General features: G+C 36.8%; 1 protein-coding gene across 2 annotated transcripts in view; it reads right to left on the bottom strand.

Moving 5' to 3' along the window:
* LOC126735237 (titin) overlaps positions 1 to 24,593 on the bottom strand; it is a 121,454-nt gene that overhangs the window by 7,790 nt on the left and 89,071 nt on the right. For both annotated transcript variants that reach the window (XM_050439190.1, XM_050439197.1), the window contains exons 3-7: positions 8,411 to 8,470; positions 7,918 to 8,127; positions 7,612 to 7,863; positions 2,749 to 7,551; positions 35 to 2,690 (exon numbers count right to left, since the gene is read on the bottom strand). In XM_050439190.1, the coding sequence (XP_050295147.1) occupies positions 35 to 2,690; positions 2,749 to 7,551; positions 7,612 to 7,863; positions 7,918 to 8,127; positions 8,411 to 8,470 (7,981 nt within the window). The remainder of the gene's footprint in view (positions 1 to 34; positions 2,691 to 2,748; positions 7,552 to 7,611; positions 7,864 to 7,917; positions 8,128 to 8,410; positions 8,471 to 24,593) is intronic.

The raw sequence follows: 24,593 nt of genomic DNA, 5'->3' as shown, positions 1-24,593 counted from the left end.
CATATTTCGATAGATTCAAGTTCAGAAAACTCACCGGCAAGTTCCGGGTCCAAAGCTGGTTTGCTCCTCGTCTTCATATTCATCTCCTGCTGGTTGTTCATAATCAGATGGTTCTGGCACCTGTTCTCCTGTAATGTGAGCCGGAGTGAACTCCGTGGTGCTTGTGGTGGCTGGCAAAATGGTAGTTTGCTCGCTTGAATGGGGTGGCAGTGATGTGGATAGTTCTCCTGGTATATGTTCTTGTGTGGTGGTTTCTTTTTTAGGTCCAGAAGTAAACAGCTCCCCAGCACGGGCAGGAATAGAAACAGTTTCTCCCGGCGCTTGAGTGCCTTGCTCCGGTGAGGTGAACGTTGGGATTTCTTCAAACGGTTTGCTGGTTACTGGAACTTCTTCTGGAAATACGATGGGAGCTTCAGAGGATGATGGAACAACTTCTGTCTTTGGTGATTCTTCTGCGGGTAAACTAGTTGCAACTTCGGGCTCGGACAGAGTTGGAATTTCTGTTTTATGATCTTCTACTTCCATTGGCTTAGGTGTTTCTTCTTCAGGTTTAACAGTTTGGAATTCTTCAGGTAAAACCGATTTTTCTGTTGCAGAAGATGGTGTTTCACTTTCCTCTGGTGCACTCGGTTCTTCTGTTTCAACTGCTGCAGTTTCTTCGCCAGGTATTTTCTCTTTTTGTTCTTCCGCTTCACTTGCTAGGGTAGTTGAAATGCCCTTTTCGTCCCCTGAGGGTTGTTTCTCAGTTGGCACAGCAGCTTCACTCTCTATTTCTTCTTCAATTGGTTGTTCCTCGGGCAAAACAGTTGCAAGTATACTTTCATCAGATTCTTGAGATTTTTCAGTTGTAAACTTAGGCTGTTGTTTTACAGGCTCTTCTTCTGGCTGTTTAGTAGGCTCCTCTGGTGCAATTTCCCCTGATTCAGAACTACTTTCAACTTCGCTAATAACAGTAGTTTCTTGTACAACTTCATTTAGTGTTACTGGTTGTTCAGGTATAACATGAGGTTCTGAACCCTCAGTAACCGGAGCAGTTTCTTCAACTTCTGGTTTTCCAGTAAGCTCTATTTCTTCTTCCGGTTTCTCAGTTGCTTCTTGTTCTGAACGTTCAGTACTCTCAGGAATTTCTGGCTCGCTCGGAACAATATGTTCTTTGCTTGGTTCAGCTGTAGTGATTTCTTCAATTGTTGCTGGAGTAGTGGTACCAGCTTCTCCCTGTGATACGGCTGTAGATCCCTCTACAGCAGCTCCTTCGGTCTCCTCTCCAGCGTTTTTAGTAACTGTGGATTCAGTTGGAGATTCTGGCAAGATTTCACTACTGGAAGAAACCTTTTCTTCTTCACTTGGTAGGGTCTGAGCAGTAATGTATGTTACAGGTTCCAGGATCTTCTCTGTTACACTTGGAGCAGATGGCATCTCTATCTCAGAAGATGGAGTTACGGTTTCCGCAATAGGTTCAGTTATTTTATGGTCTTCTTCTTCTCCTACGCCAATTTCGTTATCCTCTACCTTTACAAACTCCGTGCTTTCGGCATGAGGTTTACTGGATTCAGTCACCGATCTTTCAGGTGTTGCCGTTACTTCAGGAGCATTTGTTTGAATTTCTGCGTCAGGGATTTTAATGGTGACATGAGAATCAGATTCGATTGGTTTAGCCGTAGGCATTTCCTCTTCTGTAATATGCATAGATACTTCTTCTTCTTCAATTGAAGGTGTTGTTGGTTGTTCTGTAATTACTTCGGAAGCTTCAGTTCCTTCTTTATCTACCACTTCCTTTGATGGTTCTTTCTCGGGTACACCTTCTTTATGTATGCCTTCAGTTACCATTGGTTCTTCTGCAGAAACATCAGTGGCTACAGTTTGTTGCTCAACAAAACTAACTTTTTCTTCTAAAGGCTTCTCGGTATAAGTTGGCAATTCTGTGATCTCTACTTCTTTTTCTGGTTTTTCAGAATGGTCAGTTTTCTCGACCTCTCCTTCCTTTATTGGTTGTTCTGGTAAAACTGTTTCCTGTTCAATGGTTGCTTCTGTGGGAGCTTCAGCTTTCGTTGGCACTTCAGTAATATCTTTCCTGACTGTAGTTGTTTCTTCTTTTTCTGATTGCTGAGTGATGACTTCAGGAGTTGCGGTAATGTGCTCTTCTTGAGGAGCGGCCTTAGTTATTATTTCTGGTTGTTCTGGAGTGATGGTAGCACCTTCTGGGAGGGCAGCTTCTTGAGCCTCAGATGTCACTTCAACACTGGGCTGTATGGTTTGGACTTCTGTCTGTCCAATATCAACAGCAGAAATTGTTGTGTATCTTACTTGAGGTGCTTTCGGTTCTTCTGTTCCTACCTCTTGTTCTTGAGTAACTTCCTCAGGCTGTGATTTGGTTTCTTCAGTAACTACTGCTTCACTTGTTTTGCTGATTTCTTCTGTGACTTGTTCAGCTTCTTCGGAGGTGTCTTCTGCCTTTGACACTTCTGAGGGTTGTTCAGTAGTTGACTGGTCAGGAAGCACACCTGCAGCAGATGTTACTTCTGTGACTTGTTTTTCTGTAGATCTTTCTGCTGAGAGCTGGGTGGTGAGTTCTTCAGGTTGCATGGTTGGTCCGGTCTCTACAGGTTTTGATGGTTCTTTCGCCACAAGGCCTGATGTTGTCATCTCCAGAGGGCTTTCAGTGTCCAGCGAGCTGGTTACTTCAGGTCCAGCTGAAAAAAACATTGAAACAATTAAATTGATAAAACATGATGATGAAGTAATACTTACTGCAACTATATGTAGGACAACAGCTTTCAGGGCTAACGAAGTATGGCAGACAGTTTTGAAGACCTGCTGGTGGTGGGTCACAATCAATGGACTCACATCTTAGAATTGAACTGACGCATTTGCAAGAAGTCTGACAATGATTAATTGGTGGTACGCTGCTGTTGTTTTTGTATGATTGTCCGTCAACCAAACAGTTGCCTTCTCCAGGAATTTCTCTATCAGGCAATTCGGTTTTCTCAGGATATTCAGTTGTTCCTGCTTCAGTTGGAATGGCTTCAGCTGATTTTTCTGTGGAACCAATAGATTCTTCTGGAATTTCTGCCTTCGTTGCAAGCTCTTCAGGTTCAGATATTTTGTGAATTGCTTCAGAAGGAGTAGTAAGTTCAGCATCACTTCCGCTACCCTCATCACCAGATCCTTCTTCTTGTTCTTGAACCGGAGCTTCTGTAGTTTTCTCACCGGAACTTTCCTCAGGTTGCTTGGAAACTTCCTCAGTAATACTCTTAGGTATTTCATTGGTTTCTTTTGTATGCTCTTCTGGAATTTTGTTGCTTTCAGTGGTTCCTCCTGAAATTTCACTCTCTTCTTCGGGCCTAGCGACCTCTGTTGCTGACTCACTTTCTGGTACTGATGGAATAACAGGTTGAGCGCAATCAGTATCAGAAGTACATACTTCCGGAATAATTGTTTTTTCAGTAACTTGTCCTTCTGGAATGAATTCTGGTACTTTCGTTGCAGCGGAAGTTGGTTGTTCTTCAGGTGCTCCGGTTGTTTCACTAACTTCAACGTCTGTGATGTGCTCTTCTTCTGTATCCTCTGTCTCATCGTGGGCAGGAATTGTTTCCCCTGCACTTGGTTTCGTTGGTTCAGTAACTTTGCCCTCTGTAATATGTTCTTCTGCACCAGTTTCAACGTGTGTGGGAATTGTTTCTGTTGATTGCTCTTCAGCTCCTTCAGTAATATGTTCTTCCTCTGCTCCAGTGATTTCGGTTTTATCGTGGGAAGGAATTGTTTCTGTTGATTGCTCTTCAGCTCCTTCAGTAATATGTTCTTCCTCTGCTCCAGTGATTTCGGTTTTATCGTGGGAAGGAATTGGTTCTGTTGGTTGTTCTTCAGCAGGTTTGGTCGGTTCAGTAACTCTTCCTTCAGTAATATGCTCTTCTTCTGCCCCTGTAATTTCGGTTTCATCCAGTGAAAAGACTGGTTCTGTTGGTTGTGCTTCAGCTGCTTTGGTTGGTTCAGGAACTTTGCCTTCAGTGATATGCTCTTCTTCTTCACCCGTAACCTCTGTTTCATCGTGTGAAGGAATTTGCTCTGTTGGTTGTTCTTCAGGTACTCTATTTGGTTCAGTAGTTTTGCTTTCTGTAACATGTTCTTCTGCACTGGTAACTTCTGTTTCATCCAGTGAAGGAACTGCGTCTGTTGGTTGTTCCTCGGCAGATTTGGTTGGTTCAGTAACTTTACCTTCAGTAATATGCTCCTTTTCAGTACCGGTGACTTCGGTTTCATCATGTGACGGAATTGGCTCTGCTGGTTGTTCTTCAGCAGTTTTGGTTGGTTCAGTAATATGCTCTCCTTCTTCACCTGCAATCTCTGCTTCATCGTGTGAAGAAATTGTCTCAGTGGGATATTGTTCTTCACCTGCTTTGTTTGCCTCAGTAATATGTTCTTCTTCTTCCCCTGTAACCTCTGTTTCATCATGTGAAGAAATTTGCTCTGTTGGCTGTTCTTCAGCTGCTTTGGTTGGTTCAGTAATGTGCTCTTTTTCTTCACTTGCAACCTCGGTTTCATCTTGCGCAGGAACTGTCTTTGTTGTCTGATCTTCGGACACTTTGTTTGGTTCAGCAACTTGACCTTCTGTAACATGTTCTTCTTCTGCGCTCGTGACTTCATCATGTGCAGAAATTGGCTCTGTTGGCTGTTCTTCAGCCACATTGGTTGGTTCAGTAACTTTCCCTTTAGTAACATGCTCTTCTTCTTCTTGACCTGTAACTTCTGTTTCATCGTGTGAAGAAGTTTGCTCTGTTGGCTGTTCTTCCTGCACTTTGGTTGGTTCAGTAACTTTCCCTTGAGTAACATGCTCTTCTTCTTCTTCTTCTTCTTGACCTGTAAGTTCTGTTTCATCGTGTGAAGGAGTTTGCTCTGTTGGTTGTTTTTCAACAGTTTTGGTTGGTTCAGTAATATGCTCTTCTTCTTCTCCTGCAACCTCGGTTTCATTATATGCCGGTGGAACTGTCTCTGTTGGTTCAGTAGTACGTTGTTCTTCTGCGGCTGTGACTTCGGTTTCATCATGTGAAGGAATTGAAGAAATGCGTTCAGTCGACTGTTCTTCATCCACTTTGGTTGCTTCAGTAACACGTTCTTTCTCTGCGTCAGTAACTTCATCATGTGCAGAACTTGGCTCTGTAGGCAGTTCTTCAGCCACTTTGGGTTTTTCAGTAACATTTCCTTCAGTGATATTTTCGTCTTTTTCCCCTGCAATTTCAGTTTCATCGTGTGCAGGAGTTGGCTCTGTTGGCTGTTCTTCCGCCACTTTGATTGATTCAGTAACTTTGCCCTCAGTAATATGCTCCTCCTCTGAACTCGTAATTTCTGTTTGAGATTCTGGCTGTCCTTCAATTGCTTTGGTTGGTTCAATAACTTGACCTTCCGTAACATGTTCTTCTTCTTCTGTTTCATCATGAGCAGGAGCTGCTGGTAATGGTTCTTCTTCAGCAGCTTTGGTCGGTTCCGCAATTTTACCTTCAGTAACATGCTCTTCTTCTGCACCGGTGACCTCAGCCTCATCATGGTCAATTTCATTTTCTTCTTCTTTAGGTAATTCAGTTGTGTGCTCAGAAATCCTGATGTGATCAGTAGGTTGGGATTCTGTAGGTACTTTAGTTTCTTGTTCCGGTGTAGCAGAAGGTTTTTCAGGTTCTTCAGGCGCAATTGTGGCTGATACTTCGCCAGATATTTTAGTGCCAGTTTCAACTGCCTCAGTAGGTTTAACAGTGGTAGCTATAGGAGCTTCTGTGGCCAGCACAGTTTCTGAAACATGATCCATAGATTCTGGCACCTCAGTTTTTCTTGTTGGCAGTTCAGTAACGATAATAAGTCCTTCTTCTTCGCTAGGAGTTGTTTCTATTTTAGGTACCTCAGTTTCCGGACTATGGTCTGTAAGAGCTGATTCTGTAGATTTCTCTGATTGCTCTTTGCTGACGGTCTCAGATTCTGGTATGTGTTCAGTAGCCGATTGTTCCGTTGGTGCAATTCTAACTTGAGTGGAAGATGTTTCAATAGCAGGTTCAGTGACCTTTTCTTCAACTTCTGGCAATCCTGTTGGTGCAATAGGGGTTCTTTCGCATCCTTCTTTGTCACACTTGGTGGGTACAATTGGCTTTTCTGTAATTTCTTCTAGTGCCTCTCCAGGAATCCTGCTTGGTAAATCAGTGGCGATAGGTGTTTCACCTTCGGATACTTGTTTTTCAGTTGTAGCTTCCGTAACCGGAGATTCCTGATCAGTATGAGGTTTCACATGTTCTGAGAGTGGTGATTCTGTTTTCTGTCGCTCCTCCTCCTCCTCTTCCTCTTCTTCTTCTTTGGGAATTTCTTGTTCATGTGTGTCTTCCCCGTCATGAGCTACTGGATATTCTTCTGAATGATCTTCTGTTTCTGGTTCTTCTGGTTGTTCAGATTCTTTCTCTGGTAACACTGCTTCAGTGGTTAGTTGTTCCGCTTCAGGAGTTTCAGCTTTTTCTTTTTCAGAAACGACTGGTGTCTTACTGGACTTATCAGATCCATATTCCTCAGTTGTTTCTTTTTCAACAGCTTCCTTATGTGGTATTTCTGTGTGTTCTTCCTTAACTGGTTCAGTGACTTCTTCAGATGCCTTTTCAGTTTCACTTCTTTCGCTGCTAGATGCTGCAATGGTACCAGTAATAGCTTCAACCGTTTCAGTAACTCTCGAGGTAATAGATTCAATGACCTCAGTGATTCTGCTGGTAATAGCTTCTATGGGGCTAGCGGTTGTTGCTGAGATCTCTTCAGTAGCAGGAGTTTCAGCAGGTATTTCCTCAACCTTTTCAGATGAAGTTTCTTTGGGACCTTCTGGAGTGATGAGTGTAACTGGTTCCTCCTTAATGGATTCTGTGGTTTCGCCTACCCGGGTAACTTCCTCGATATCGGGTTTTTCAGTTTGTTGTGCGGATTTGGTTGATTCTTCGAGAATTTCAGGCAGTATTGTTGGTGATGTTTCAGATCCTTCGGAGATTCCTGGAATTCTAGTTTCTGTTTTTTCACTAGGTTGAGCAGGAGATACTGCTTCTTCTGTTGCCTTTGTGATTATTTCAGTAGTTACTGCTTCAGGTTTAACTTCTGATTCTTCTTCACCCTGAGCTGTCGTCAAAGGTCCTTCAGTGGCTTCAGCCTTTTCTTTAATTACGCTAGGGACTGTGGTAGGTTCAAACTCATAAGAAACAGATGATAGCGTCGTAAGCTCTTCTTCAAGGACTCCAGCACAATCATAAGTATCTGGACAGCATTGACCTTCTGCAATAGGTAAGGCAGTGCAGTTGACTTTATCCAGGGGTGTTGGTCCACACTCTTGAACAGCACACACAATATCACCTCGCATACAGTAGCATTTTTCGCATGGTATGTCATTTTTCACCAATTCACCATCGTTGTATTGCTGACCATCATATACACATTGGTAGGAAGGTAGGAGAGTGGTGGTAGGTGCTTCTGTTGTTGTGGTGGTGGTTGTGGTGGTTGTAGACGTAATCAGTGGGGTCGTAGGGCCTTCCAGGTATTCGGGATGTTCTGAAAATCGCATATTTAGGTAATCATGGTGGTGACTTTGAAAAGAGTACGTGTACATACCACAATTGTATCGAACAGGACAACAGACGCCTTCCTGGAAGACTGGCCTACAGCCATCAACGTTCAAAGTACATTCCTGCATAACACAAGCAGTTTTGTTTCTGATACAGTAGCAGAGTTCGCAAGGGTTTTCTGGGTTTGATGGTACTCTCGCTCCGTCAGAATAAAACAAACCATCAATGGAGCAACCGTATTCATTCAGGTGGCCTACAGCGGTTGATGGAATAGTGGAGGTGAGCAACTGAACTGGAACTATAAGCAAATTTTCATTATCAAATGTTTTAGGAGTGATCATATGTGACGTACCTTCTGGACAAGTGATGGTAGGACAACATTGGTCTGGTCTCTTTTCCACTTTACAGTTCGCTCCGATCGCTTTGGTGAACGGACAGACCCGCAGGTAACACATGAGCATTCTGTTGTGGCAAGTGCAGTTCAGGCATGGCTCGTTCGTGATTATTCGGTCTCCTTCATTGTAATGTTGGAAGTTGTAATAGCATCCTGTTGCGTCAGCAACTAGAAGGAAAAAACCAATCAGGTTTTAATCAGCAAGTGTAGAATAAATAGTAGATGCTGCTCAAGAAGAAGAAGGAGAAGGAACAGGAAAGGGAACAACTATTTGGTCTTAAAAATCTAATGTTTGAAAAAGGCCGAGAAGTGATGGTGAAAATGCAAGAAGAATTGTTGAGGCACGGAAGAAACATCTTTATCTCCAAGTGAAGAAGAAACATTGTAAATAGTACCTACATATAAGGGTTATTTTTGGTACTACTTAGATTTTTTTCCTTCATTTGCTTACCTGGATAGTATTCAACATCTGTACTCTGCTCGGCATCGCTTTGGTCAGGCAAGGTGGGAGCTGTAACAAGAAAAAACATGAAATTTGATTTCGGTGCTTTATAAATAATTGTTTACTTAAGTTATTAAACGTTAATAAAAGATATTTCTATCGGAGCTTTAGTAGAAGAACCCCCTAAATCCTGCGCCCTCTGGAGGAGCTCTCTCTTTATCTGTGTCATCACCCTCTTTTGCTATTTGAGAAAAGACTATTTTCCTGGTTAGGGTGGAATGGAGTCCAATGGGCAGTAAAGGAAGGAGTTCTTTAAATCAATTAATCATATATGGTTCGATAAGGAGCTATAATAGGCTTGGCTAGTGTTATTTATAGCTAGGCGTAACTATCCATACAAAAGGTGTTAAGTACCACCGGGCAATTAAAAGCGAATCGGCCCTATTACACAAACGTTTAGCGGTGACCCATGCCGTCCCCCCTGATGATGCATTACTATTGAAACAGGTACCACTCGGTCTTTATCAGGAAACGCAATTTATTACGTACCGGAGTACCACCGATGGCTCGCTACACTAATAAATATAAATCTTTAAAGCTGGTTAAGCGTTTATTGTTTGTGCGCTATCAGTTTCCCATAGATATTGACAGATGTAGAAAATAGATTGGGATAGTAATGCCTGAGAAACTTGGTGGGTACGTAGGAAGATGGTTCGAGTCCCACTTGGGTTCTCACACTTAGAAAGCAAAAGTTCAGTTTTTATCGTGATTATTCATCTCTTAATCAAAGCAATTTGCCTTCTTCAGTTTTTTGAACATTGTTACGATTTGGCAACCCATTATTGGACATGTTAGATTAAATTTCAGGTGCTTATCTGGTTTTGAAAGGATTTTACGAATTTCCATCCAAACAATTGGGCGCCAAAAAGTTCTTTTGTTGTCTCAACAAATAAAGCCTAAGAAGAATCCGATAAAGGCATAGTAATTAACGGCCAACGTTTGAACAACATCAGATACACAGACGACGCAATGATACTTGCAGACAGTCTAGAACGCTTACTAATACTGATAACATGTATAACTGAAATTATCTAAGAGTACGGATTAGGATAATAACACAAAGAAGAGAAAATATATGGTCATTAGGAAATGTCTAGTTTTAAACACACAGCTTACTATCGACTCACAGCCAATTGAAAAAGTTGAAAGCTATACATATCATGGCATGAAGGTAAACAGTCACTTCTTAAGTGACATGAAAATAAGACAACATATAGCAAAACCTAGAGTATTATCAAATTTTATTAGTATTATTATTATTATTAAATTGAGCACCATCTTCAAAAGCCGTGATCTGAAGTCCAGGATCCTCGTACTACATGCTTATTTATATGCGTTATGCTTTTCCATTTCTACTATATGGAGCGGAGACTTGGACGCTTGGACGAAAAAACTGGAAGCGTTTGATGTATGGTGTGGATGCATCCTAAAAATCTCCTGGATCGACCGAGTCAAAAATATTGTCATACGCAGAATAGGAAGTCATTACCACAGCTAAAAAACGCAAATTGGAACACCTATGCCATATTATGCGGAACGAACAACAATATGCCCTCCTCCAATTAATTCTACAAGGAAAAGTGTACAGCAAGAGGGGATCAGGACAAAGATGAACCTCAAGGCTTCAAAACCTAAGAAAATGGTTAAAAATGATTACGACTGGATTGTTTCTAATATCCGCCAATAAAGTAAGAAATATCAATTTGCGTTTATTCTTTGTGCCCTATTAGTTTCCCATAGATCTTGAGAAATGTGGAGAATAGATTCTGACAGTAATGCCTGAGAAAGTTGGTCAGTAAACAGGAAAATGGTTCGAGTCTCACTTGGATTCTCACAGTTAGAAAGCAAACGAAGCAACGAAGTTTGCCTTCTTTAGTTGCTTGGATTTATCCCATATGACACCCCATTGGACTTATTGAATTGAATGCCATGGATATTTTTATTACTTACTGGATTCAAGAGGTGCTTATCTGGTTCTAAAAGGATTATAAGAATGTTCATCAACACAGTTGGGCGCCAAAAAGTTCTTTTGTTGTTTGGCCATACCACCAACATTTTTCCTTTAGCATCCCAGTGGACATACTGGATTGCATGCCATGGATTTTTTATTGGTTATTAGATTCAAGGGATGTTTATTTGGTTCTGAAAGAATTGTGAGAATTTTTGCTCCACACTTGAGCGCCAAAAATTATTCTGTTGTTTGGCCAAACTATCAACATTCACTTTTTGCACTCCCATCAGACAGATTGGATGAAATATGTAGAGGAAACATTTAGAGATAGAACACGGCATAAGTAACATGGACTGTATAACTGCACCTTTGATAACAACCGGCGAGGTTACCAAATAAAGGTGGAAAAATAATAGGATCTGATGACAGAATTTTTAAAGTTAATGCCTAGGCGAACTTCCAGGTTCAAAACCTTAAATCACAAGGCAGTTTTACCACTAACCAAAACTCTTTATTTTGAAGATTTAAACCCAACCCAACTCAACAGTTTCAATCTTTTCCCGAAGATGCAACAACATCGTGAGCGAAACACGCGAGGAGCGTAAACTAAAGAGTTTTGGTTAGTGGTAAGTCTGTCTCGTGATTTAAGTGCCTTCATAACAAAGGCTCCAAACATAAGACTATTCAAAACCTAAGAAAATGGTTTAAAATAATAACGACTGAATTATTTCGTACAGCAGCTAACAAAGTAAGAATTTACAACTTACGTTTATTGTTTGTGCAGTTATCAGTTTTTTGCGTTTATTAGTTTCCCACAGATATTGACAGACGTAGAGAATTGATTCTGATAGTAATGCCTGACAAACTTGGTGGATATGTAAGAGGTTCGAGTCCCACTTGGGTTCTCATAGCAAGCAAGCAAAAGTTTAGTTGCTACTGTAATCATATATCTCTTAATCAAAGCAGTTTGTCTTTTTCGGTTGGTTGTTGCATGTCACATTGGACATATCAGATTGACTACCATGGATAATTTTATTGCTTATTAAACTCAAGGCATGTTTCTCTGGTTCTGAAAAGATTGTGAAGATTTTTTGCCCCATAGTTTACAGCCAACATTTTTTCTGTTGTTTGGCCAAACCATCAGCATTCTCCTTTTACACCGCATTGGACATTTTGAGTTGAAAACTATAGACATTTTTATGGTTTATTGAATCCAAGTGATGCTTATCTGATTCTGAATTAATTTCTTCATCCCACAGTTGGCCGCCAAAAATCCTTACAAATTTCTAGCAACTTTGGCGCCCAACTCTAAGACAAAATATTAACTTTGTCCTAATAATCGATCTACTTAATTGCCCTCCCGGGTTATTTTTTCGAAACTACGTCCCTGACACTAAACAAAACACAGTCTAGCCTATGTAGAGTCGGTTGACCTCCCGGCCTGTCTCCCACGCCGCCGCCTTGATACCGCTGGACCACACTGCAACTTCTTATGTTTATTTTTTTCTTGTTCTTTTTTCCACCGCCATCTTGTATATGTAATACAGGCTGTCCGCACAATGGACCGTCCCAGCGGCGAGGCGCATTTTAACGTGTAATTTTTATCCGCCGTAGATATGATCGGCGAAAAATGGCCGTCGTCAATAATGTACACGCACACCACTGATTTACATAATACCTGTACTTGGACGGTCAACCAGAGCGCTTAAAAATGTTTCGAGAGTATAAAATGGTTAAATGCACTTATATTTTATTAAGGATTTAAGGCTAGACTAGCGTCAGTGTGACGCCACATCCTGTCAGCTTTTCAGTTCTTTAGTAGTCTGCTTCTTAGCATATAGTCAATTTATAGAAATGACCCTATGTTTAGGTCAAGTCAAAGGTTTTGTCCAGAGCTTGCAAAGTCTTCTCCATATTGACCACAAGCTTGTAAGAATCCCTTTTTATTTATTTTATGTAGTAATATAGGCACATTGGACTCTTTTCGACCTGTTTTACATCAAACATTCAAAATGAAAAAACCTTTTTCCTTCCAAATAACGAAAACGGTCATTTTTCCAATTTCTTTCACAAGTGTCGACCTAACGTAGAAATTATGCCATATGTACTAAGCCCACGTAATAATATTCGTGTGGATATTAATACCATTTTTACTACTGGCGGAATCTTTTCTCAACAAATTTTCATCGGCAAACTATCGGCATAATTCACAGGCTCTCAAAAGAGCATGTACAGTTAGTTTTAATAGCAAATAGTTTTAAATAAAATTAAGTACATACTAGGTAAAATCCTGCAGCTGGGTGTGTTTGGCTATCGGTCATAAAACCTATTGCGAAATACTCGGAACTACAGGGGGTCATGGTAGAACAACCAATAAAATATTAATAACTCGCTGTATTTACTTTAATTATTGTCGATAGTAAGTAATACGTGCGCGTTGACCCATTTTGGGAAGCGTTTTTTTATTATTTATGGCCTCCTTAGTCTTTTGAGCTGTTTTAGTACCCTAGGAGAAAATCACAAGATGATAAATTTAGATGGTATGATGAAGAATTTTTATGTGCCAAGAATTCAATTTCATGATACAGTAGACTAGTATATTATTCAAACAGATTATGGTCAAGAATTCATAAATTTTATTGGAAGATTTCAACAGGGAATTAGGAAAGGTATCGTGTACGAAAGCAACAGGGAGTAAAGACAAAAACTCGTCTTAAGATTCTCAATGTTTTTAGAATAGAATGCTTTGTATAATGCTTACCAGTTCTGTAAGTTTCGCATATTTAGGGCTAATTAGCCAAAAGTTATTTGAGCCAAAGGTAGCAAGGCACTTGAGCTGTAAGCCTTTTGTTCTAAGTTATTTAAATTAAAATCAATAAATAACTTCAATCATATAAATTAAAAATTATTTACGCCAGAATAATTACATTTATAATATAAGTAGCTTAATATATGGTGTAATAATAAAGTGTAAAGTTTCAGATTTCTAGGTCTCACCGGAGGAAAGCAAGGCAGGCAAGGCACTTCAGGTCCAAGTTGGTTTTTAAATTTAAGAGCGAATGAATCAAAAACAAAATTTACAGGAACACTAGCGCAGGGAAAATAGCTTGTTACGTTTACTACAAATCTCACAAGTTTCACATTTTTGGGTCTCATCAGTTTGATTATGTTACTGGGCCGATTTATTACTTGAAATGGTTAAAGTTATCGTATTTAAATAAATTTCTGCTATATACTTTATTATATTACCTTTTACTAAAAATAGTCCAATATGTCTAGTCAAAAATATCAAACGCATGTTCGTAATGTTAGATATATTATTTTAACTATTTGGAAGATTTTATACAAATAATGCTGTCAGTCTATTTAATGCCTTTCTGCCTGTGATAGTTTTTATATTTTTAATAGAAACTTTAATAATTTACTTTTGATGGAATGATATAGGTAAACATATAATGTTAAACACCCAAAACATGAAACTTTAAGAATTTTTTTTTCAAATTTAAGACTAAATAAATCAAAAAATATTTATGCTAACAATCTAAAATTTATAAAAGAAATAGCCAAGTATTCACTGATTTTCAAAGTTTCAATTTTGTAGACATCATGAAAGACTTTCCATTGGTGAAAAGTTATTAGAGGCAAGTAAAAGTTTTTTTTTTAAATTAAATACTATTTAAGCTGAAAATTTAATATTCACAGAGAGCATACATAAGCAAGTTCACTACAAATCTTGAAAGTTTCACATTTTTAGACCTCATCAGTGGAAAGTTATTTGAGCCAAAGCAAACAAGGGACATAAAATGTAAAACTTTTTTTGCAAGTTTAATGCCCAATAAATTAAAAACTAGTTGAGCTAAAAAATTTAAATTCACAGGAATAGTAGCCGAGTATAATGCCTAGTAATGCTAAAAGTTTCACGCTTATAGGTCGTTTCAGTAAAAAGTTATTTAAGTATGTACTTAAGTTGTAAAACTTTTCTTCAATTTTAATTTTAAGACTGAATATTTGAAATACCATTTAGGCTGAAATTTCAAAATTTAAAAGGCAAATAGCTGACTATGTTGGCTACTAGTTTTAATAGTTTCAGCTTTATAGCCTTCACCAGTAAAACTAAATTGGTTTTTACCTCCTTTGTGGCTAATCCAATTTGTTATCCGTCAATACACGACTGTTACGTAAACATAACAGGATCTTAAAAGGTTGTGGTCTGCGGTGCCTCGTACAAAACATTTGCGAACATTTACGTGTGACCATTATTACATTATCATTTATCTCTGTGGTCAGAATTATATCGTTTCTTCGCAATCTAGATTTTAACCCAGTTTACTGACCAGGTTAACCCACGCCTACACACTGTGACTAGGATAATAAATGAAAATTAAATGATATTTGTGACCAAAATTAGTCAATTTCGACGTATCAGACCCGATAATCTTCGTAACCGATAGTACTAGAGAACCATCGAGAATCGTGGGCAATATAAACGGCTTAAGGGTAAAATTAACTTGAGGCTCTAACACAGAAATCCAGAATGGCCGGTCATGGGAGTGAGTAAGTAAGCCACGAGATTTAATCCTGAGATATGGTCATGTGAAAAAGCCCTGTGGCCACCGAGACATGCCTTTATACAATATAAATTGTGAGTTTCGCGTACAGGATGAGTCTCGGGTAATCAGGAAATAAAATATACCGATTTAGCCAAACATACATGATTGGAAGAGTTAGTTGTTTAGGAGTTCATGGGTTTTAAAGTTTTATTTTAATTTTTGCCTCCGGAAGGAGTGGGATGGAGCAGCAAAAATTAAAATTTTGAGTAATAATAATTTAAATTGTGTCAAAATGTAATTAACTGAGCATCATAGCCATTTAAGTTATGCATTTTTTAAATAAACTCTTTTTCATTTTTTGACATATAAACCCATCTGAGGCCCAAGATTTTATGTGAATCACAAAGGAAAATTATAATTTTTAAATAATCACGCAATTGGTTAGGGAAAAATGAAATGCGGTAGAAAGCAAAAAGTGGACTTTTATTTATTTTTTTGGAATGTAAACTAATCTAGTTCAGGCCATATCCAAATTTAAAAGTGTCACCACGTAATCATCCACTTTAAAATGTAAAAAAAATAGGAATTGATACAAGTACCTTGAATGAATGAAAAGAAAAATGAAATTGTTGATAATTCCAAGGAACGAAATATTTTAACTTTTTGAAGCTTGATGACAACTTCCTCTGTATGTCTTTAGAAACTCTAACCGATGTTCTACAAGATTCCACGTCAGTACTATCAAAGGCTCTTTTATTGATTTCAATACTATATAAATCGTTGGTATAGGATAATACAAAAGCTCTGGATCGCTATTAAATGAACTTTAAGTCTATAAAGATCATTATTACATAAGAAAATTATTATTTTCAAATAATCAAGGACATTAGCTAAAAATGAAATGCGGTAGAATGCCAAAAAATACTTTTTACTCGTTTTTTGGCATATCAACTAATATGAGCCTGTTATATCCAGGCCATTTGCAAATCCAAAAATAAGTGTCTGAAATTAATGGAAAACGACTTAAAATACCTAAAAAAGTAGCTTTAACTACATGGAAATAAAGAAAGTTTTAATGTAAAAAAAAAATAAAAATTGCTTCAAGTAACTTCAGAAAAAAACTTCAGATACTTGTAAGAAACGAGTTGCTTCAACTCCATGAAGCTTGGTGAAACTTCCTCCGTATGACTATAAAAACTATTATCTAGTATCCTATAAGATTTCACTTTCAGTACTATCAAAGGCTGTGTCATTAATTTCAATACTTCTATAAATTGCTAATACAGCTAAAAACTCTGGATCACTATTAAAGAACCTTTAAGTCTATAAAGATCATCATTTTGTAAGAAAATTGTAATTTTCAAATGATCGAGGATGTTAGTTAAGAATGAAATGCAGTAGAAGTGGACTTTTTACTAATTTTTTGACACAGAAACCCATTTGCAACGATCGATATGAAATGATCTTTGACGTTTGTAAGGATCATAATTGCGTAAAAGAACTATCATTTCCAGATGATCCAGAGGGTTTTTCAAAAATGAAAAGCCGTGGAAAAGTGGACATATAAACTAATCTGAACATGAAATCTGCTATATCCTATTTTTGAAATTAATGGGAAAGGACTTGAAATTCCTGAAAAATTAGTTTCAACTACCTAGAATTAAAAAAAAGTTTAAATACGTTCAAACTAGGAAATATTCCACTTTAAGGGCTTAAAAGAATTACTTTAAGTATCTTTAATTAATGAAGAGTAAACAACTTCAGTTAGTTGGAAGGCACGATTTGCTTCAACTTCCTGAAGTTTAGTGACAACTTCCTTCGTATTCCTATAAAGACAGATACTCCAAGACGTTCATAAAGAATGAAATGACGTTAAATTCTACGTCTAAACAAACTTGACTTTTTACTCATTTTTGTACATTGACTTTGTGTTTTTATTTTATTTTGTATTAGTGTACCCATCTCAGTAATTTAATCAGGTGCTGGTTAATGAATTTCCTATATCAATCTTAGTATCACAATCATACTTTTAAAATTCAAGTATTATGAGATTATAAGACTTGTACTGTCCATCCTAATATTCCATTCATTCTACAGAGAATTCTAAAGACTAACAGAATTATTATGTTTAACCCAGTATTCCAATTACTCTAGAAAAACGGCTGGATCCAAAAAGCTTATTGTTCCTAATTCGGTATTCTTATTAATCATCTAATGCCCAAGATCTTTTGACGATCGCTATAAAGTGATCTTCAACATTTGTAAAGATCATTACTACGTGAAACATTATTATTTCTAAATCAGGACGTTATTTAAGAATAAAAGGCTTGAATTAGGATTTGCTTTAGGTACCTTGAATTAATGAAAAGAAAACAACTTCAAATACTTCCACTTCTACTACAACACTTTTCTCAAAGCTTCCTTCCATTTCCACATAATTATATAGTTACTGAATATCTTACTTTTAAACTCTATTTTCTTCACTTTAATTCATTTTGACTTCTTCTGCATAGTTTCACCATGGAAATAACACAATTAAATATTAGATCTATTTTTAGAGGTTTTAGTGAATTTTATACTTCTTACAACACAATTTTGATGTAGTTGTGGTAATAGAAGCTTGATTACACCCAGAGATCCCGAAGTTCACAATAGTTAAATCTTGAAAGGCTAAGGACTCAAGCAATGCCTTTCTTAAGTTTAAATTTCAATATTACCGATTATAATACAACTTTGAATTATAAAATGTTTTCTTTCTAACTTCAGCAACGTGACGATCAAACTTTAGTTGTAAGTCCAATACTAGACCCAAATTGCGAGTCACGTTCAAATACTCAAGCTGTTTGGAATATAGTCAATACGAATTTTTATATTTTTTTTTCAAAAAGTCAACCTTACTCTTACAAATAACATCACGTTAGATTTAATAGAGTTTAAGTTAAGGAAATCCTATTTCGAAAGGATTGGGACAATTAAACCCTTTTTTAGACGAACATGGACTTTTTAGGGTCGGCGGTCATCTCACAAATTCGACCTTGTCGTATGATAAAAAATTCCCTCTTTTATTGCCCCAAAGACACAGGCTAACCGAATTATTAATAGTAGATATTCACGAAAAACATTTACATCCTGCCTTGCGAACATTACACTCCTATATAGTGCAGCAGTTTTGGATATTGTCCGCAAAAAGAGCAATAAATCGATGTCCATCTCAGTGTTACAGGTGTTTCAGGGTCAATCCCCAGTCTATTGTTCCCTATATGAGCGATCTACCTGCGTGTAGAGTGCGTGTGGTGTAGTATCTCAGTTAAAACCCTTTGAAGAAATTGGTGTTGATTTTGCTGGGCCATTTTTAGTCACATTAGGCAAATCTAGAAGCATAAAATCGCGAAAGGCTTATGTCTGAATATTTGTTTGTTTTGCAGTTAAGGCGGTACACTTGGAGCAGTCTTGGTCAGATTTGAGCAGCATTGCATTTCTCGGAGCCTTACGTCGATTTATAATACATCCACCCGTAGGGTGGATGTAATAAAATTAATTCTGATTGTGGTACTAATTTTGTCGGGGCCAATAGGCAACTTTTGGATTTGTTTAAGGATGCCGCGATCAGTGAAAGGATTGAATAGAGTTTTAATCCGCCGGCAGCACCAAACTTTGGAGGCTTGTGGGAGGCTGGTGTGCGCAGCATGAAAACTCATTAAGTAAAAATAATAGGAATGCAGGTTCTTACTTTCGAAGAGATGTATACAGTTTTATGCCAGTTAGAGGCCGTACTTAATTCGAGGCCATTGCATCCTGTTAGTAGCGATCCTAATGATATTACGGCTCTAACGCCCGGTCATTTTTTAACATTAGAACCACTAATTTCTCTTCCTTTAAGGGATTTTTCCAAAAGGAATATTAATATCCTACAACGTTGAGAACTTGTGCAAAAGATCCAGATTGATTTTTGGAAGCGTTGGCACCGGGATTATTTGCATACGTTGCAACAACGGTCGAAATGGACAAATAAGTATCCAAACATTAGGGTCGGGGACTTGGTTGTCATTAAGGATAATTTGCGGCCGCCATTGCATTGGTTGCTTGCACGGGTGCAACAGGTTCATCCTGGATTGGATGGCACTTGCCGGGTAGCAATGGTCAAGACAAGTAGTGGTACTTTACAAAGGCCCATCTCTCGTACCTTTGATAAGAGACATCAAATTATGTCTCTTACCAAATATTAATTAAATTATTCTTATAATAAATTCTTAAGCAATTTATAATTTCATTTAATTTGATTTTTTTTTGGCATTTAGTTAAAATAAATGGTTATTTTAAGGTCGGCGGTATGTTCTGTACAAATATGACCTGTATTATTATCCTTATACCCTTTAGCTTATTTATGTTTATTTTATTGTTGCAATAGTTTGGGAAATAATTGTATGTATGCGATCGCGTCAATCTATGTATAATTTGTTATTTGCCTATTCTTATTACGCCTTTTCATGATACGCAGTACCATTTGGCGCTCCCCACCAACAAAGATATATATGGATCGGAGAGCGGATATAGTCGCCCGAATTTTTGGCAACAGAGAACACCAATTAAGGTAAATTTCGCACCTTTTCCTAACAATTTTGGTTTTACGGTCTTTCGAAGTTGGAAATACATATTCCTACGCGATAATTAAACCTCGCCGGATAAGTGTAAAAACAGATGATAAATGTTCAATATGAGAAAGTTTGTTATTAGCCACATTATTGGCTTTAATGAAGTTATTAGGGTCAAATGAAAAATACAATGGCCTATCATCAGTATAAGCAACAATCTTGTAACTTTTTGAAGAGGGTATAGATAATAAAAAGTAATGGACCCAAAATCGAGCCCTGTAGAACTCCAGATAAGATTATACTTTAAATCATACGCTTTGAGTATTTTTGAAATATGACACTAATAAAATGTATATTATTTTTCAATCTGAAAAATGTTTAGGTTCCTTACATTTAGATAAGAAAATATCTTTGTACTTTTCCCAGTCAGAGTAAAATAACTTCTTTCTATACAACAATAATTGATTATATGCGCTATAAATATATCAATTTCGGGACTAAAGACTTAACCATTTTCAAATATACAAATTTACAAAATATAGACTCAAACATTTTTGCCGGGCAAGAGAGAAGTGATATGGGCCTTTAATTTATAATATCTGTCTTATCACCTTTCTAAAACACTGGACATATTTTACCTTCTTTCCATGCTTGGGAATATGTTGGTTTTTAAAGACAGATTGAATAAAATTCCTAAGGATTCAACTAAAAAAACCTATCACACCCTTGAAAATAAATAATGGAAATTTATCCGGGCCAACCACCCTATTAACTCTAAGGTTCTTACTCACAACTGACCTTGCACAAATTCAAAACATCAAAACCCTAATGCAGGCCATCAAAATGTTCAGAAATTTTGCCATTTTACCATTTTGATATTTTTTTACTATTACATAATAAACGTCAGATTTAGTGTCATGAAGATCGCTAAGAAATAATCTCTCTCATCTCTAAAGAACAAAACTGCATAGAGAAACCACCACTTCACACAGGTGATCCAGGCCGTAATTGAAAACTGAAATAGACTCGTCCTGTAACGCGTAGCAACCACAGAACCCGCATTAATAATGCATGATATAAGTGGGCAAGCGAAATTATTCCGAAGAACCCGGCTGGTTCTCGTGAATTAGCGAATGAATGAATCCATCTATCAATGGAAGAATTATGTACAGTCGGTTCTCGAAACAATTTGTTAGTTGATATTCAACCGCATACGACGATATCGGCGAACCGATGGTTATTCATTTGGTCAGTGATGTACCAGTACCGGTATTATCGACTTTAAATTTACTATTTCACCACGAGTCGAAATGGATATTCTTCTTTTTCTGGTAACCTATTTTATGGTTTCCTCTAGACTTTCAGAGACAAGAAGACACTCCTATCCCGCCCTACCATCCACCCAATTAAACGTATTTTAAATTAATTATTTATACATATAATAACTCAGAAAAGCAGCTGAGTATTTGAATGGCGACGCAAATGATGCACACCACGCATATTTCATCGCGAGCCGGTATCATAATACCTTTAAAATAGGCATTAAATTACATTCTACGCCATTATTAGGTACGGGATCATAGAATTACTGCTAAAAGCGTTCAATTTGCATCCCAATCGATCTGCTGCCATAAATTAATTTACCTTTAAATGGCCGCTTACGTGAGCCGAGACGAGAGAAATTTTATAGTTTCAGAACGGACTTAGGATTAACATATTCATACATATTCGAGTTAAAAAATGAATTCTAAAGTAATTGTAAAGTGGAAATTTCTTTTAGATCTTTAGAGAAGTATGCCTATTAAAATCGGCACTTTACGCATTTAATTGCTAGTTTTATTAGCGTTTTTGATGCACGTGTTTCATTTTTTTCAGTTGTCTTGTTTCATATTGTTTATTAGTTTTCTTTCTTACTTTTGTAAATATTTTTAATTTTTTTTCTATATGTAATATCATTGTTTTTCAAGTCCAATACCCTTTTGTGTGATCTTTTAATATCTTTCCCCAAGACACCTCGTCCTTCTCCCCCGGGATCCAACAATTGCAATGTCTCAGTCGTGAAATGCATAACATGTTATCGGCAGGTAAAGCAGATAACTGTAAACCCCGGTACATAATCACGATTCTCGTGGAGATATCGTACTTCTTCTTCTTCTTCTTATTCTTAATATGACTCGATGATGTGAACGCGAAAAGCGGGATTGTTTTTCGAAAGTTTATTGGGGGGGCCCTCCATCAGCTTTATGAACGTGCAACCATTTTTTCTTTTTGTCGCCTAATGCGGTCACCGTATCAGTGTTTGTCTGGTTAACTGATTATTCGTGAAAGAGTGATCGCATTTAGGTTTTTGTGTTGGATTAGTAGTATATAGGGTGAGCCATTAATATTGCACGAAAATTTAAGGGCGTATTCCTTAGGTCAAAATATTGAAAAAACTTCTCATGTCCGAAAATGCTTCCCTGCGAAGATACAGGGCGTTGGAATTTTAATTTCGTTTTTAATTTTTCGAAGTAATTTGAAAGTATATAAACGAGAATAACTATATGAAATTAGGTATAGGGACGTTTTTTAGGGCGCTAAATTAAACTTTTTTGATAGTTTTGATGTCACTAATAAGGCTTCACGCATTACATTTTAAGTTTTTAAATGAAAACTTTTTATTCAATTTAATTATTATAAAATCAAAGGCTTTTACAAAAGCAAAAAGTGATTAACATGACTTAAAGCACAAACTAGGAGTAGGGCTTATAAAGGTTGTTGATAGTGTTGCCCTCCAATTTCAATAGTTTTTTGGCATGTGTTTCTTCTAACTAATTTAGGTAAGAAAACCAGTAAAAAATGTTTAAGGCATCCTATACAGAAGCCAAACATCAATTTGTGTGATTAGCCTTAGTATCTATAATTTTTATAAGCTGAGCAGAAGGCTGATTAAATAAATTAAGTATTTGCCTGCTTCTATACTAGGTCTTATGAGTATCGACTTATTTATTTCCTGTTTATATTGTCCTGAAGAAAGCAATGAGTAGATGTGATATCTAATTAAAATGAAATCTAACTAATAAGAAAGTTAACATGTTTTTTAAGGTTGTTTATTACCAGTCACAGCAGAACTAAATATAAACTGAGTTATTTTGTATGGAAATCCTTGAAAGACTTTAAATGGTAAAATAAAAAGCCCAAACGGATAAGAATGAGCATTTAATATCTGTAAGATATTAAGAGAGAATTTAAAGGCCACGGTTCTTCTACTGCAGTTAGAGGAATCTGCTAAGAAAATAAAAGTTACAGCAGCAAATTCGCTTCCTAACCAAGAGCAGAATCCCACACTTATTACTTAAAAAGTTGAAACGACAAAAAAGCTTTAAACAAAAAAACCAACAAAGCATAAATTTTAAAAAAAATGTAGGGCGGTATTTAGGAAAATAAAGTTGATGGTGACAGCTCAAATACGAAACATCAGTTTGAAAATCTGTTATCATTTTGTGAAACGACGAAAGTAGTAAGGAGTCATAAAAAAATTAAAATGAAATCGAGAATATTCGGGGTTTTATTCGAAATTATTTGGATTGATGGAAGACGAAAAGTGCTTAAAAGTATTGAATATTTATTACTTTAAATTAGAGTATAAGACTCTCTTACAGTTATTTTTTTTTTTTTTTGATAAAACTTAAATCTAAATACCGATTTATTGGAAGTGATTTTGCTATGCTAGACAGGTAATCATAGACCACGAAGCATCCTCCAAGAACATGGCAGTCAATTTTTGATAATGCACTTTTGCTTTAAGTAATATTTAGGGGACAACAAGCGAAGGGTTAACCATCCATGTTGTTAAAATAATTGAGCTCAAGAAGATGCTTCGTTGATTTACAAACTATAATTAAAATATTTAATAATCGAACATGGCATATTCAATAAATTATAAGCAGTTAAGGGAGAGTACTTAAATTGCATTACTAAGAAGTTGTTAATTTTTACATATTTTATAGTTAATGTAATATTTGTAACTATAGGAAATTTACCTTATTATTTATAGTTTATTTCTTTCAGTAAATTTTGTAAATGATTTCTCCATTATCCTGCTTTAAAAAATGTCCCAAATGTACCTATACATTTTAAAGTTAATTTTATGCCTCATGCATGTTCAATAGGACCCAGATCCATTTTTTCAAATGCATCAAAGTTTATATGGTTTTTTAAAAACGTCTATTTAACACTCTATTATAGGAATGCGCCTTATTTAAATAAGCGTGGTTACCACTACGATCACGTCCGTGTAAAACACACTTCGAAGAAAAAATCGTGCCATTGTCACACGCTAAATGAGACCTCGACCATTTGTTATCCGCCTTGTGAATTTACACTTTTAATTGTTACTAGGGACGATTTTAGAATTTTAAGTTAGAAAAACTGTGTCTAATTAACCTTAAGTATCACTGCGGCCAATAAACCAAAAAAAAAAAATCATAAAAATTCATAATAGTCAAGTGACAATTCCTCTTATGAAAATATTTGAACAGCGCGGGTATACAGTTATAGCAGGAGCGGTCTCGCAGTATTTTCGTTGGTATTTCTATCATTCCTATACCAATTAGTAAATAAATACCGAAACGGGTCTTTTCTTTATTTCTAAAGTACCCAGACCACCTGGTTGAAGTACGTATGTACGTACATTCTTCCTTAAGTTTACGTAGAAGTTTGCATAGAACGCTCCTTATTTGCTTAAAGCGATTACCGAGTTTAGTCGATTCAGAGAAATTTATAAGTTTACGTATAAACCAATTAATGCCTTAAAAACTATTCGAAAATGCGTGGATTTTTTAAGTGTTAAAATGAATTGCCCTAGATCGCTTGACCTAAGTTTTGTCGAAGGTAATTTGGAAGGTAATAAGTAAGTAGGAAAATAGCTAAATGATGCTCAGTGAAGCTATGCATAATTTACGCTATCATAATGACGTAATTATTTTTTTATAGTTGTATAGGATAAATATATGCCATGTATCTAAGGTTTCAATAACATCAGTAGAGGGTTTCGACAC

The sequence above is a fragment of the Anthonomus grandis genome, chromosome 1 (assembly GCF_022605725.1).
Source record: "Anthonomus grandis grandis chromosome 1, icAntGran1.3, whole genome shotgun sequence".
Lineage (NCBI taxonomy): Eukaryota > Metazoa > Arthropoda > Insecta > Coleoptera > Curculionidae > Anthonomus > Anthonomus grandis.
Note: the sequence above shows the minus strand (reverse complement) of the source record. Positions and strands in the feature narration are given on the sequence as shown.